This window comes from Dermacentor variabilis, chromosome 9 (genome assembly GCF_050947875.1).
Source record: "Dermacentor variabilis isolate Ectoservices chromosome 9, ASM5094787v1, whole genome shotgun sequence".
Taxonomy (NCBI): domain Eukaryota; kingdom Metazoa; phylum Arthropoda; class Arachnida; order Ixodida; family Ixodidae; genus Dermacentor; species Dermacentor variabilis.
In genome coordinates this window covers 147,634,580-147,650,892 of record NC_134576.1, presented here as the reverse complement: position 1 = coordinate 147,650,892, position 16,313 = coordinate 147,634,580, and the positions used below count along the sequence as shown (strand labels likewise).

At 44.3% G+C, this 16,313-nt stretch overlaps 1 protein-coding gene across 4 annotated transcripts in view; it reads left to right on the top strand.

The window, feature by feature from the left end:
* The window catches only part of LOC142557801 (putative E3 ubiquitin-protein ligase RNF144A-A), a 56,746-nt gene extending 40,494 nt beyond the window's left edge, over positions 1-16,252 (top strand). For 3 of the 4 annotated variants that reach the window (XM_075669933.1, XM_075669934.1, XM_075669931.1), the window contains 3 exons: positions 462-606; positions 7,544-7,633; positions 13,038-16,252. In XM_075669933.1, coding sequence (XP_075526048.1) covers positions 462-606; positions 7,544-7,633; positions 13,038-13,175 — 373 coding nt within the window. In that variant the 3' untranslated portion in view covers positions 13,176-16,252. The remainder of the gene's footprint in view (positions 1-461; positions 607-7,543; positions 7,634-13,037) is intronic. The other variant, XM_075669932.1, reaches the window with a different exon arrangement.
* Positions 16,253-16,313: the final 61 nt, after the last annotated feature.

Genomic DNA, 16,313 nt, shown 5'->3' with positions numbered 1-16,313 from the left:
GCACAGCTCGCCCGCTCCAACCTGGCAGGACAAAAGTCCTTAATTAGCCAGGTCAGGCAGGCGGTAGAGGCCAGTGGGGCCCTGGAGTGAGAGGCTCCGACCACCCCTCTTTCAAATCCTTTCCATTTCAATAAAGTTTCTATCTATATGAAATGTTACCTGTACTTTCAACATTATTGTTTTTTCCAACTTCTTGTCACTGTGTCAGTTGGAAAGGTTGTAGTGAGCTACAAGATAAAATTTTAAAGCTTATTTTTCCATAGGAAGAGACTTCAATAACTTCCTGGCTGAAGCTTCATTGCTGCCTGCTCACACGAGTGAAGGCCAGAGCACCCATGCTTGGACAGCGCATGTGTTACAAGTGTTTGGTGCTTGAGGATGAAACATTATCTACATGGTTTGTGTGATTCACACCTTGCTAGGGGAATTGAGCAGAGCATTTTCTTTGTTGTACAATGCAGGGCCAACCTGCCAGGCGAAGAATCTGGCCTGATCAAGCGCTGTCCACGGTGTCGCATTCCCATTGAGCGAGATGAAGGCTGTGCCCAGATGATGTGCAAGCGCTGTCGCCACGTGTTCTGCTGGTACTGCCTTGCCTCCCTCGATGTGAGTGCCGTTGGTGCACCTTCCCCACTTGTGCCCAGGCACCTTGAGCATTCTGACCATTGCTTGTAAAGCTTATTTTCTAAGGCCAACTTTAACGAAATTTTACTTTGGCTGAATTGGTTATAAATGAGTATTACAGCCGAACCCACTTATAACAATACTCAAGTGCCACGAAAATTCCATTGTTATAACCAATAATTGTTATAACCAGGTTGCATTAAAAAAAAGCAAAATAGGTGGATGGCAGAGCTGCTGTGACAAAACTATAATGGTGGAAAGGCCAGAGCTCCTGCCCACCACCTTCCTCCAGCCGGCTGATTGTGTTGGTTCATCTAACTGTTTAACTCTGCTTCCTGTGCGCCCCGTTCGCATGTAACAAGCCGAGGCTGTCGGCATTCAGGAATGGCACTGCCATAGCAACTGCAAAGAGGGGTCACACACGGTAAGTGACATCTCTGCTGAGGTATCTCATTGGGGGCCCCAGAAGGGGCCTTTTAAAAGATATGCGAGGAGGTTGCTGTGGCTGCCTTTCAGCTCGAGAAATCCAGGAGAAACACTGGGGTGAAATCGTCACAAACATCTTGACACATACTTCTCGCTGGCTTGCACGAGAAAACCCTACGTCCCTCACCCTTGCATGCTTTATGCAAAGCTTGCCGACATCCTTCTCCAAGGCATCCAGGTGCTCCACGTAGTGCGGCGGAAGGTCTCTCGTGAGAACGAAGCTCCGAAGGGACTGAATCATCAGCACAGCCTCCTGCGAGGACAACATTGAGGCAACCTGCCCTACTATGGCTTCGCTGTCCGATGCAAGCACGTTCACGATGATCGCCTCATCGGTTAGAACTTCTGACATTTCTAATGCGTCGTCCACATTTAGAAATTCTGAGTCCTGAAGCATTGTCGTCCACTGTGACCAAAGTTCAGGCATCACTTTGTCAGTGGGAGCTTTGCAGGCTCCATATGTCACTGCTGCCTCAGACAAAGCACGCCTTCCTAAAGCAGTTCCGCACTGTAGAAGTGCTTACTTCAGACCACGCACCAAAGATAAACTGCATGGCCATCAATAGATAGAGCTTCAAGTCTAGTTGCTCCTTGCTTGTCAGTGTAGCCATGTCTATCAACAAGACTAGCTTGTTCAGGACATGGTGACGATATGTGGCCTTAAAATTGGCGATCAAGTCCGCGTCCATGAGCTGCAAGCCTGCTGTCCTGTTTGGCAGCAGGAAAAGACATTTCCACGCATGAAAAAAAAGCTTGGGCAGGCAGTGGTGGGCACTACAATTACCTAGGATGAGTGCTACCTTCCTCTTAGATGGCTCGGTACATTGATGCAACTCCAAGAGACAATCACGAAAAAATCGCCAATGATTACAATACTGCCTAATGCGAAATTTTAGCGCAGCTGTATATGTGTTTTCATTTCGTGATATATTGAGGCATCGCACTGTTCACCACGCCGCCTGCCATAGCCACGACGCGTGGTGCTATATATAGACCGGCCACACAGTTGGCACTTCTCGGCAACTGTAGCTTATGCAACAGTAATCTTTACAGGCAAACACTTACGGCAAACCCTGTGCGGAAAGGGGAGCTTTCCGATTCTTTTTTTTTTTCTTTCCCCCACACAGCCAATGCCACAGATGTGCGGATATGAGTGCCATCTGGTCGTGCTTCATGGTGGCTTCGTCTGCTTTCCTCTTCACGCTTCCGCTGCACTCTCCTCTTCCGCTTTCCTCCTTGCGCTCTGTTCCTTCTCGCCATATTTCATGCCCCGCTGCGCTCCGTGTTCGCCCTTTCATGTTCCGCTGTGGTCATTCACTTTGTTATGCCGCTGAGGCATGGCAATGCTCATCGCAGGAATGTGCACCGAAGAGGCGCTTTAAAAGTTCTCGTATCATTTATGCCTTGCGGTTGTGACAGTAGCACACCAGTATTCTGGTAACACCGTGGAAGCAGGAGGGATATTTTTTTTTTATTTCCCAATGACAAATGTGGGCACTTGTCACTCCCGTCCAGGTTGGCGCACAAAAATGGTTAGGCGCAGCTTGCTGTTTTTGCTGCCCTTGCACATGTCTCCTTTGAGTACATGCGTCTTGGACAGCAACATCTGGAAGAACAGTCCTGTTTCATCACTATGCAAAATAGAAGTGAGGCGTGCAGACAGGACACAAGAGTAGTGGACAACACGAACGCCAACTATCAACTGGAGGGGGCACTGAGGCAAAAAAAGAAAGAAGACACAAAACTCATCTGCGCATGCATAGGAATGGTAACACCACGTGTCAATCGGGTACACGTGCCGGCCTACGTGAGAGATAACTGTTAAGGTACTTAATCTCTTCCTTATGTAAAGTAATCGAAGGCTGACTCACGCACGCACTTCCACCATTATAGATATGCCATGCCTCTACCATAAGATGCATATCTTCATTCTTATGCCTGTACAATATCGCGCATTCATCTAACTCTGGCGTGCAGTTACAATCTCGGCAATGTAGCGAAAGATTAGAAGGCGATCCACCGGTTAACGACCTTTTATGTTCCATTAGCCTCTGATTGATACACCGTCCCGTTTGCCCTACATAGAACTGGCCACAGCTAAGGGGAATTTTATAAACCACACCCATACGACAGTCAGTAAAACAGTTGTTCTTATTGTGCTTCACTGGACAAATATCTGTTCGTTTTTTGCCTTTTACCCGCTCCTTTTTATTCTGTATGGCAGCGCATATCTTACCTAGCTTATTGGGAGCAGTGAAAGCAACATTAACATCATATCTACTAGCAACTTTTTTAAGCCTGTGCGACACTGAATGAATATACGGAATAGCCACTACTCTTTTTTTCCTATTACTGCTTTCTGTAATCACGTCCGTCCCTCTCGAAACCGACTTCTTTAGGCGCTCAGCCACAGTGGCCACCGCTACACTAGGATACCCTGCTTCTAATAGGCGCCGGACCTGCGCATTAAAACTGGCGCTCATTTTGTGCATGCAGGATCTGGTGAGGGAGGACTTAAGGCACGACATGGCAATTCCGTTTTTTACTAATTTGGAATGCTTGGATTGAAAGTTTAGCAACGGCTTCGAAGATCTTGGGGAGTACTGCCAACAAACATGATTTTGTTCGAAGATCAAGGAAATGTCAAGAAACTGAATTACGCGTCGCTGAGGAAATTCCTTGGTAAACTTTAATCCTCCCCCATAAAGTTGAAATTGCTCACTTACTGAGGTAGCAGCGGAATCGAATTCTTCCCTATTACAGAAAATCGGGTAATCATCAACGTAATGAAATATCTTGATAACACTATCACCTAAGGCTTTCTCTAAGCAGTTGCCAACCTTACTCAGGTAAATGTTGCCAAGAATAGGGGCAACCTTTGAGCCAATACAAATGTCTGATTTCTGCAGAAAAACGCCATCTCTCCACCCAATCAGCGTCGACTTCAAGTACATTGAAAGAATTTCTAGAAAAGCTCCCGTGGAAACACCGCATCTGTCAATAAAAGCAGACTCTTGCACTTGTTCTTTAATGCACTCATTTACGGAATTTAGCAACCTGTCATGAGGCAAGGAATAATACAGGTCTTCGATATCCATACAAAGCTGTACAATCACCAGGATTTTCCTCTCTCAAATACTGAACTAGTGCCTGAGAATTACGCAGGCAAAAGGGGTCTGAAAAAACTAGAGAAGCTAGGCAGTTCTGTAGGTAACTAGCGACACAGACCTGCCACGTCCCTTTCTCTGACACTATAGCACGAAAAGGAAATTCTTGTTTATGGGTCTTGGGTGAGAAAAACAGATCTAAGGTGAGGGATTTAGCTTTCTTGACATTACAGACAAGCCTATCAACATTATGTCTTGACAATAGGTCAACCGCACGTTGCTTAACTACCGAAGGCTTGAGTTTTACTGGCTGCAAATTCTTTTCTATGGCTGAAATCGCTTTTTCTGAGAACATGTCATCTGGCATAATTACGAAATAACCTTCCTTGTCAGATATTACTGGTCTAAGTTTATGCTCCACAAGGTAATCAACTAACGGTCGGACAGGGTCAGGCGCCTTAAAATGAGAATCTGATTGTTTAATGCTAGCAATGCAATCCGAAATGCAGCGTGAGTGTTCTTCTTCCGGGACGAACCTGGTTATGCAGGGCGGTATGCTTAAAACGTCAACGGGTTTTACGTTAGGCTTAAAACAGTGCTTAGGACCTAAAGCAAGGGTTCTTCTATGGTTATCACTCACGATAGCATCTTCAAGAACCAGTACGTTATTTGACGGTGAATTATTAGAAAGGTGTTCCCTCTTACTTTGTTGAAGCTCCGGAAGTTTCATCCTCCATAGGAAGCCCGCATGTTGCACGGCTAACTTATTCCAATTGGCATAGGGGCGGTTCCAATGGCGACCGTCTCCCGTCTCTTAAATAAGTTGCTAGTAGATATCGCCTAAAGAAGTCGGTTTCGAGAGGGACGGACGTGATTACAGAAATCAGTAATAGCAAAAAAAGAGTAGTGGCTATTCCGTATATTCATTCAGTGTCACACAGGCTTAAAAAAGTTGCTAGTAGATATTATGTTAATGTTGCTTTCACTGCTCCCAATAAGCTAGGTAAGATGTGCGCTGCCATACTGAATAAAAAGGAGCGGGTAAAAGGCAAAAAACGAACAGATATATGTCCAGTGAAGCACAATAAGAACAACAGTTTTACTCACTGTCGTATGGGTGTGGTTTATAATATTCCCCTGAGCTGTGGCCAGTTCTACGTAGGGCAAACGGGACGGTGTATCAATCAGAGGCTAATGGAACATAAAAGGTCGTTAACCGGTGGATCGCCTTCTAATCTTTCGCTACATTGCCGAGATTGTAACTGCACGCCAGAGTTAGATGAATGCGCAATATTGTACAGGCATAAGAATGAAGATATGCGTCTTATGGTAGAGGCATGGCATATCTATAATGGTGGAAGTGCGTGCGTGAGTCAGCCTTCGATTACTTTACATAAGGAAGAGATTAAGTACCTTAACAGTTATCTCTCACGTAGGCCGGCACATGTACATACCCGATTGACACGTGGTGTTACCATTCCTGAGCACGCGCAGATGAGTTTTGTGTCTTCTTTCTTTTTTCGCCTCAGTGCCCCCTTCAGTTGATAGTCGGCGTTCGTGTTGTCCACTTCTCTACTCTTGTGTCCTGTCTGCACGCCTCACTTCTATTTTGCACAATGAATCCTTACCAACTAGCTCAGCTTTCTGTCGTTGTGTTTCATCACCATTATATACATTGGTATCAATGTAGTTGTCAAAGACGCAGGGCAGCGTTTCCTCCACCCACTTCTGCTTTGCCTCTATGTCAAGCAAAGCTCCCTTGCAGGTGGCGGCTTTGTAAACAATGCCATGCCTCACTTTGAAGCGATGTACCCAGCCGCCACCTGGCTGGAAGCCCACAGTGTTGATGAGTAGGGCAAACTGCTTCGCCTTTGTGGCCAGAATTGGCCCGATGATGGCTCATGGCACAGGCACCAAGAAACCACTCGTATAGAGGTCTCTTCCACCTCCTTGTAAGCACCTTTTTGAACATGTTTGCGCCAAGTGTCTACAGAGCAGCTTTCCTTGTCGAACTTCTCTGCCAAGCAAATGATTGTCAACACTGTCGATTATGATAGTCCATACTTCTTTACCGAATCGCACTTTTTTACCATCTTATTCCTTCATGATAATGTACTTCATTTCGAAATCTATAGCAGTGCACTTTCTTTTCACCAGCAATGTCATGCATTTCCGATGATCAGTGGGCGCATCAGCCATCTTCCGTTTAAGTGGCGAGTCAAATGAGGCGGAGAAATCATGTGGCTAGGAACAACTTCGATGCTGCCAACAAAGATGTGCACGAGCTACTTACTCCATGGGCAGAACTGCGCAGAATGAGGGGCAAGCAAGCAATCTGGGAGCAGTGCTGTCAGCTCGGGTGGCGCGGGCAATTCGTGTTTCAGAGGGCGACATGGCATAGAAGGGCAAGAGGCTAGCACTGCGGAGGAGGCTACAAAACAGGTTCTATTGTACGAGCATGCAGTGGCCAATGGGGAGGTTGCAGTGGCTCCAATATCTCTTTTCCTTTTTTCTTTTCAAGGATTTCACATTCCATTGCCTTTCGTCACAGGCACCCAGCAGCCAGACTTCATTGTTATAACTGATAATGCGGCATGGGGGCATTGTAGTAAGCCGGTTATTTCACCATAGAAAACATGCAAAAATTGATGATGCAGCAGCTTCTCATTGTTATAAGCGATGTATTGTAAAACCAGGATTGTTATAAGTGGGTTCGACTGTACATACTGCTGAAGCAATCTCTGCAAATTTTTTGTTAGCAGCATGTAAATAGTGCCTAAACAGACTATATGTGCACCTGGTGGTTAGTGGCTATGATGTAAGTCCCAGCACATTGCCTCCAAGATTTTTCAGTGCAGTGCGGGCAGTCGAATGTGGTGCCCGATCTCAGAGATCATGCTGAGGAGTTGCACAATTAAATTCATGCGTAACCGCGGTAATGGAGACTTTTTTTTTTCGGTTTCAGCGCCAAAATACGCCTGCTTTTGCTAGCCCTTCATGACGCATCCACTATTATTTCAGACATAAAATCTTGAGGCTCTTTTTTATCTACACTATCTGAATCTAGGCTTCTTAGCCGGCCGAAAATTTTGTTGCAGTTGGCTCTTAACAGTGTGTGCACTATATATATATATATATATATATATCCTTTCATTAAGTATCTGTTTGTGATTTTGGATTTTGCACTACCTAAGTTCCAACTACATTGTTTGCTCTAGAATACGTTATGAGTGAAACGTGAACCCAGAAAGGAGGGAAAAAATTAAAATACATCTCATAAAAGGCTAGGGACTGCACCAGCTCAAGCCTTTTCTCTCCACCCCTAGGATGATTTCCTGTTGCGGCACTATGACAAAGGGCCCTGCAAGAACAAGCTGGGCCACTCACGGGCATCTGTTGTCTGGCACAGGACTCAGGTGCGTGATGCGCCGTCACCTCTGGAAGTGTTTGCTATAGCAGGGTGGATGGCACCTTCTTGTGAAAAGCTTCAATATCACTACATGTGTGTCCTTCCTCAATGCTTATAAGCAGCTAAATGCGTAAAAAAGTTTGCTGAGAATTTCATGCGAAGTACATGTCTGTAATCCAACGTTTACATCCTCTTGTTATAAAGAAAGTTAGACGTTCAGACCACAGAAGATGGAAACGGACAAAAAAAAAAAAAAAAAAAAAACGCCGATGTTTGTGAGCGGCATTTGTGTTGTCTGTTTTCTCTTCTTGTGTCCATGTCTGCACATCTAACTTCTTTGGTAACATGAATCCCTACCAACTAGCTCAATTTTATGTCGTTCTTTCCATTCTCTGCTTCTCTGTCGACAGTAGATTGGTGCAAACATGCAAAGAGCATAAAAACCTACGTAATGAATCCTTAACCACAATGAAATGTGGCTATGGTCACACATGTGATGACTTCCACACATAGTACATGCTGGTGCATGCATGGCAAATGAAAATGGCAGCGGTAACAATAAAGGATGAATGGCAAGAAATAAAAGACAGAAAAAGCAACAAAAAAAATGAATGGATGACATTGCTTTTTCTTGTTGTGTATCCCATCTTATCACTGTTGTTTCTCCATCTCCATACACCATTATGTTTACAGTAGACTAGCATTAATTCAATTTTTCGGTTAATTTGATCCTGGCCGAAGGTCTTGGCTGGCGCCCATGCATTTTTATTGGCTTAAGCTTTCATTATGTCAATCCTAAAGTTGTCCTTTGCCGCATAATTTTAGCTTGGGCAGTCAGCATACACATGCCTAACCCCTATGGTGACCCCAACAGTGACCCCTTTAGTGGCCAAGTTTCTCTCGGCAGAGCTCAGGGGACAGTGAGTGTGTTGAACACACATAATCTCCTGTTGAAAACACTTATTTTCGCCATCAATAGGAAAATTTTCAGGCAGTGACTGTAGCTCACAATGTCTGATTAAGGTATCTACCCAATTCTAACATGCGCTTTTTTTGCTGTAGTAGCAATAGTAGGAGCAATGTATAGCTCAGGCCGCCCTCTCTGCCTTTCTGCAATTTCTCTCTCTCACACACACCGGGGGGAGCCCGAGCCCCCTCTGGTGTTTTCCGGTGGGGCGGGGATGCAGTAACTTATTTACGAAACCCGGTGGGGGCATTCCAGTTACTTAAGAAACCGCTGTTTTATGCATTGAAACACAAAGTAACTGGAACACCAATACATTGCAATGGATACTTTGAAGATTAATATCTTGGAACTGGTGTTCAGAGAATTTGTTCCAAGTGTATAGGCCATGTGAACTCGGCAGCTATAATTCATAGATTGAAATATGTGGACTTAGTTAATTGAAAAGTTAATTATCAGAATTACACTAATTATGCAATTCATTTTGATTTTGCATAGAAGTAATGGCCCATTCACCGAGTAATCTAGATCAAGAGTTAGAATTGTGCTATCTGTCATAGGCAATCTTTAAAAAATTTGGTGCAGCTAAAAAAAAAAGCGCCCTGTACATTTAAATATATACACAGGAAAAAGCTTATAAAATTTTTGAAAGAGAAGGAGGTAGCCAATTAATTATTTCTAAAGGTATATATAGCCCATGCCTAAAGAATGAATGTTGCTGTATGTTCACCTCGCTTCAAATTGTTTTGCGTGCTTTTTTGACCCCGAAAAGAACCTGTAGACTTCAGTGACCCCTTCGGCACAGTTTTTTTATAAACTGCATGTGAAATGCGCATGAATGATATGTGTGTTAGTATTGCGTCTCTTTGGGTTGGTCTCTTTGGTTGCGGTCATTAAGGCTTACGGACTGGATTCCAAGGGAAGGGAAGCGTAGCAGGGGGCGGCAGAAAGTTAGGTGGGCGGATGAGATTAAGAAGTTTGCAGGGACAACATGGCCACAATTAGTACATGACCGGGGTAGTTGGAGAAGTATGGGAGAGGCCTTTGCCCTGCAGTGGGCATAAGCAGGCTGATGATGATGATGATGACAGCGACAGCGCGGCGGCTACATCCGCGGAGCTCACCAACGAAGACATTGTGAATAAAGTGCGTGAGCAAGAAGATTGCAGTAGTGACAAAGACGATGCCGACACTGGATCAACAGCCGATGAGGAAGAGACTGTTTCCAGCTCGGATGTTTTTAGTTTTTCTAGAAAAGATGCGATCATTCCTCAGGCACTGTAAAGATATTTAGAAGTCGCATATTTACTTTCTTGAACGCATCGGTTTTGCATTTGTTCTTCACGTGGGTCGCATTCCGCCCTGTTTATTTCGCTTTTATTTTTTTGCCACGAACCTATTTGTGCAGCATGTACACACTCTCATGAAAAATAAAACCGTCACTTTAATTTGGCTTTGGTTCAAAGCAAGTTTCTGGCACGAAATATAGCTTCGCGCATGTTCTTTCGATCTGGAGTGAGCAAAGAAAGAAAATTTTGAAACATTCTATGCCCATTGCATTGCTTTTCACATTTCATGCGTGGTCAGAGCGTACTTCGGCCGCATTATCAAGGGGCTTTTGTTATCAATGTGATCATTTCGCCTTGAGAGACAGATAAGTCCGATGTAGAAATGAGAGGAAGGAATAGCTGCGAAGCCGCGAGACCTGCTGTTGGTGCTCCTTCCATACCATTATCAAGGTGATGTGCTGTCTCTTTGGGTTTGCGACAGGCAATGCAGTTGCTTTCAATCGGCTTATTTGAGGGCGCTGCTTTATGATGCGGGTGGGAGCGCAGTCACGTGGTATATTTCATACTTCGTGATATTTGTTTGCCATTCGGAAAAAATTGTACGCAATTAGTACGTTGCTGAAAACACCGCAATAGATGTCATTCCAGGTGCCTACAAATGCCTCATTGACACTTTGAAAATTAGGACAGTTATTCTCGAGTTAGATAATTCATTGCAATTACCAAACTAAATCTCAGTGACAAAAGAATTACTGGCGGCTACTCCACTGTAGTGGAAACAATATGCACAACGTTTTCTTCGAGTAATGCAACTACTATTTTTTAAAGTGTTGGTGCTTGATAGTTGGAGCATCCTGTATAATTCACTCAGTAACCAAAATTAGGTCGAGTCGGATTCACTTGAAATTGCAATCAAGAGCAGTCATGCATAGCAGACTTGTACTCTGACTCGCAGAAAAAGAAGAAAAAGAGAGATAGAGGCTGTAGTTTCGCCGGAAAGGTAAAGCAGTATTAGTGATAGTGAAGTAATATATGACAAATATACGAAGGAAGATTACACCAATGAGAGACGCCAGATACTTGATGGTGCGAGCGGACTCGGGCTGTGAAATTGAACTTGCTCCTACTATGAGGTCTTGTAAATTCTTATATAAGGCCATCACTTCAGTGAACAATTCTTCGAGATCACATGAAGTTTCTTCAAGTACAATAAATAAATAAACACACACACACACACACACACACACACACACACACACACAGTAAAACCTCGTTAATTCGAACTCTGTTTATTCGAAATCCCGTGTAATTCCAAGGTTTTTGGTGGTCACAACAATCTGCAAGCAAATTTTGCCGGATAATTTGAACAGCCAGCGTGCCCATATCCGGATAATATGTCGGTTTAATCCATGGCCTCCGCGATTTTGCCATGCCTCTGTGATCCGCAACAAAAAAAAAAAAATTAGTGCGCCAGTCTCTGAGGCCAGTATAGTTGCCGGAGTGGCAGCCAGGCGGCACTTCAAATCAACTTTCTGTTTCCGGTGCCTTGTTGTGCCTCAGCGATCTGCACAGTGCTACAGCCGGCTTTGGAGGCTAGCTTTCATTGACAAAGCAACAACCAGGTGCCACTAGGTTGAAATTTTTCTGGTTTCATTTCCATTGTTTCTTTGTCCAGCTTGTGGCAGGCACTACTCGTAGTGTTTTGATTGTTTGGTACCGTGACTAGACGTGTTCTGTGCTCTGTTAGTTCTTGACCACGTGCGCGGTGTTGGTGTTAAGAAAATGCCAGATGAAAAGCAACAAGATGACAGTTCCGAGGATGCATCTGATGCCAACTGCACACTAGATGATGAAGGAGAGTAATTGTGTGTGCACGTGACCCACTTCGACGAAGAAAGCGGTGACGAGAGCAACAGATTGACCTTTGCGAATATTTGAGCACGGAACTTGACGTCCAAACGTCTTATGCCGACTTGGAAGGAGAGATATGTGACAATGGGCCTTCCAACGAAGGTGAGGGTGATGTTGAGCCCGCTCGAGCACCAGCTTTAACTGCAGTCGAGTCACTGAACGTTGTGCGCAGTTTTGTGGAGTGTAGCAGCGGTAACAGTGAATTACTACGCACTGTAAGCAGACTGTAGGACGCAGCCTACGGTGCGGCTAACTACCGTGCCAAGCAGTCACACGTCAATGACTACTTCAAGTGACCGTTTTTCAGGCGGAATAAAGGTGCAATGTTCATACAGCCACGTTTCGTACGTTTATTTCTCGTTTTTCGTCCATTTTTGATAATTTGAAAACCCGGTTAATTCGATGATTTTTCATGATCCGACGGACTTTGAATTAACGAGGTTCCACTGTACATATACAGCATTATTCATCTTCTCACCTGTACGTACTCATCATCGCCATTTTGGGCCTGTGTCATCAGCCTTTTGCTCGAGAGAAAAAAGAAGTCTGACAGCCTAAACGTTGTCTCACAAGATTACCTATTGTGTGTGTGTGTGTGTGTGTGTGTGTGTGTGTGTGTGTGTGTGTGTGTGTGTGTGTGTGTGTGTGTGTGTGTGTGTGTGTGTGTGTGTGTGTGTGTGTGTGTGTGTGTGTGTGTGTGTGTGTGTGTGTGTGTGTGTGTGTCATGACACTCGTATATTGCAGTGATGCTAAGTTTTTTAAAAAACGTGCGGCAAAGTTGACTTTGGGAAACTGGCCACCATTGTGCAATTTGTATTAGACTTTTGCCCATTTTTCTTGCTAAAAAATTGGATGCATGTTAGATTTCTACTTTATTTAGGAGCTGTTATGTCTTTGCTGCCTTAATTTTCTGCCTTGGACAAATGGAAAGTGCGCATTCGATTCAGGGGTGTTAGAATCGGGGAAAGTACTGCCAAGTGAATTGGGCAGTGTGTTATATAGCGTTTTTTTCTGCATCTTGTTTAATTCGATTTGCCAGGTGACTCTATTAATCTTGTAGGTTCTGTGAAGGTCAAATTAAGGGTAGTCAGCTGCATGTACCATAGAGTACGAGAAGTAAAGCTTTTTATTTACAACTCATTGCCAAGGTATGTCTGAGAAGCTTCTGTGCATCTTGGGAAGGGCTCTAACCACTCTTACGTGGGGAACAAGTTGTGCTGACGTTTCTTTATTGCTGTTTTTCCCAGGTTGTGGGCATCTTTGCCGGATTCGGCTTCCTCTTACTACTGGCCTCGCCCCTTCTCTTGCTGGCAGCCCCATGTCTGCTGTGCTGCAGGTGCAGTGGCTGTCATCGCTGCCTCGACCCTGAGCCAACAACCCTCTGAACTCAGTGGTTGCGTTAGACTGAGCCAGACAGAAATCAAGGAGGAGACTTCTACTTGCATGAGCAGTGGACAAGCGCACCTGAGAGTGCAATGATCCATAGCTGGCACGTTCACTGACCGCCAACTATTCTGTCTGTAGCAGGCTGTGTTCTGAGCTCCACCTGTGACTGTCGCGAATTGTCGGTGTCAAGACTGGTAATAATAACGGCATCGATGTGGTTGTGGTTGTGCAGCAGAACGTTTCTTTTTTGAAGCTGTGGCTCCAACACAAGCCTTCGGAAGCTACCTCTGAATGCTTGTCTCGCCTGTGAACAGAGTCGTGAGCCTTGTGGCATGGACAGCAAACTCGCTGAAAACAGCATGATGGCTGTTCCCTCTCGTGGCAAGTGCTTTTTGTCAACTATGAGACATCCGGTGAAAATGAATGAGGAATTAGTTTTGAGTGAGTCTTGGCACATTGGTGTTACTTCATTTAGCAGTTGCTGAAATGCCATTGCAAGGATATTGGAACTTTGGATTAAGAATGTGGAGTGCTGACTGTATCAAGCAGAATGAACTATTTTCCTCAACAGAGGCCACAAAAATGTAGACAGGCTCTGCTCAGAGTAGTACTCAAAAAATATAGGAATCGCACTTGGCATGTACACCATTCAGTGGTGACAAAGAGCTTTCAACTGCAAACAAAGCCTCGTATGAAAAATACTCTCGTGGAAGAACTTTGAAATAAAGCACACAATGTTGGTGTGGCATTGCTCTTGAAAGCAGTGCATGTAAGAAGTCTGATACATCAAAGAAGTTGCCAGAACAAATTCTGGTCTTTTCACTTCCAATGTTCGAGTTCCTGCTACATGGCAGCATACATGAACAGCTACACAACTGTGTTTGGCCAGCTCAAACATGCACCAGAAGTTGTAATAACATGCTGTCATAGTGAATTGTAACAGCAGCATTTGCACTGGGCAGTGATTAAAACAGTTCCTTGCTCAGTTTTTAATGGGATATTTCGGCAATGAAATTAAAAACATTCATGTGGTGACACAGTTCAGTGTTTGCTTGTAATATTTAGCCTAATCTATCGCTGCCCATACAATGTTTTGGGATGTGAAACCAAGCAGTAGGATGCATAAAGAGGTCCTGTTGTAGACATTTCAACATCCTAGTAGCAGTTGAGCTGTTGTGGAAGACAGTTGAGAGCATTGTTTCATGCTTACTCAGTCACCCATGCTGCAGTGCTGCATTTGTTCTGCACTGCAGTGCAGAACAAATGCAGCAGTAAGTTCTTTGCAGAAGAGTTGTCACCCCTTCTTAGTTTTTAAGCAGGGGTTCTGTCTGTATTTCTTTCCTCGATGCCGTCCGTGTTGCGCTCAGGACTACTGTTCCGTTACGCCCACTAGTTTCACTGCGTGCAACTATGTTTAGTAGTGTCGTAGCTGAGCTGTAGCATGGCTCCTTAGGCCCTCAGCTGCTGTGGCAAGTTCTGTGCCATTTAGACAGCATTCAGTAGTAGTGCTGTTAGTTGACTTGGCTTTATGAAGCTTTGTGGGCAGAGTCAAATGCAGACTGTCTTCTCTGAGAGTATAACACGCTTCACAGCGCGAAGTTCTTGAGGATGTAGCTGCAGGCTAGAATCTTTGTGAGAAAGCCAAAGGCTCTTTATTTGTGGTGCTATACATTGTCATCCTGCAGCGAAAAGTCGTGGAACAGCAAGGGAACAATGTACATAGTGTTGTGTTATGCTGTTGGAACAATTTGTCTAAAGAATCCTTCAGGTTAGTGTGGCAGCGGAGATTTCTGACCTTGTTCACTGGTCCACGTTGGAGGAAACTGTTCAATATAATATGTGGTGATGCTTGGAATCTAGTTGGCACTCTCTAGATGTGAACTTTCTTTTTCTGTTGTTTCTGTGGCTGGCTGAGTTTACAGTCAGTAAACCTCTGTACATAAATGGATGCACTTGATTTCTGTACATAGGGCAAAGTTTCAATTGTGCAAATGCTCTTGCAATATTTGCAGAAGAGTGGCAACTATTTGCGAGTGCTAATTATTAAGATATGCATGCATACTACACACTTATTATCTTCTGTGATAGCTTTCAGAGCAGAGTAGGTTTAGCAGCGTGCAAGGTGGGTCTTAGAAAGAACCATCATGCTGCGAGTTCTCTGATGCCTATGCAATGCAGAACATGTTGTTGGCTGTAAATATTGCTTGTCTGAAAAAAAATCAAAGTATACTGAAGTCATATCAAGATATTGCAATCGCCTCACTTAACGCTTCAAGTTTTATGCATGCACAAGACTGCTTTATGGTCATCAGGAATGAACCCTTCAGAATGGCTTTCCTCAAGTTGTCTTGCCATTAACATGACAAAAGTTATAAAATAGTTGCTAAATGTATTATCGAATGTTAATGTGCACAAAGTTTTTGCAAGATCACCTTCAATTTTCAGTTGCAATGGCCCAGAACTATACACATTGGTTTAGTTGCATCCCTTGCTAGAAAACTGCAGTGGAAAACTTTTTGCAAAAAGAATGCACTTGTTGCACACCGCAGCCACCCTTGACTTGGCTTTTGAAATGTGGGCTGGTCTAATGTGTTCTTGCCATTGCAGCTGAAGTTATAATTTTCGAAACTGTCACACCATGAACTTAATTGTTATTTATTAGCTACACCGAATACACAGCGCAGTAAGAACAAAGGACAGGTTGAAACGGGGCAAGCGCTGTCCTGTCTCGACCTGTTAGTGCCTTCACAGCTCTGGGCCACGCTTAGACCAAAGCACAGCAGATGCAATGCCCATATACAACCAGTGAAAAAGTGACTGTGCCCGTCTTGGAAAAAAAACTTGAACTTGCTAGTGAGCAGATCCTTGGAAAGGCCTCACCACCACGAGGAGGGGTTTTAAAGTGCTGTTAATGTTCAGGTGACCACATGCAAGTTTGTTCCTGTTTTTGTTGGCTTGTTGGCTGCTGGAGCTAAGAAGGTGGGAATACCTAGTCGTCACAAGCTAGTCTTCACTGATGGGGAAGGGGATTACATTTTCACTTTCTGCAAGCAAGAATAAAAAGACCTGGGCCTCATGACGTGTCTCCTGTTGTCTCAAGTCACTCAAGCTTACCAGGCTGTTCTGTAGTAATCATG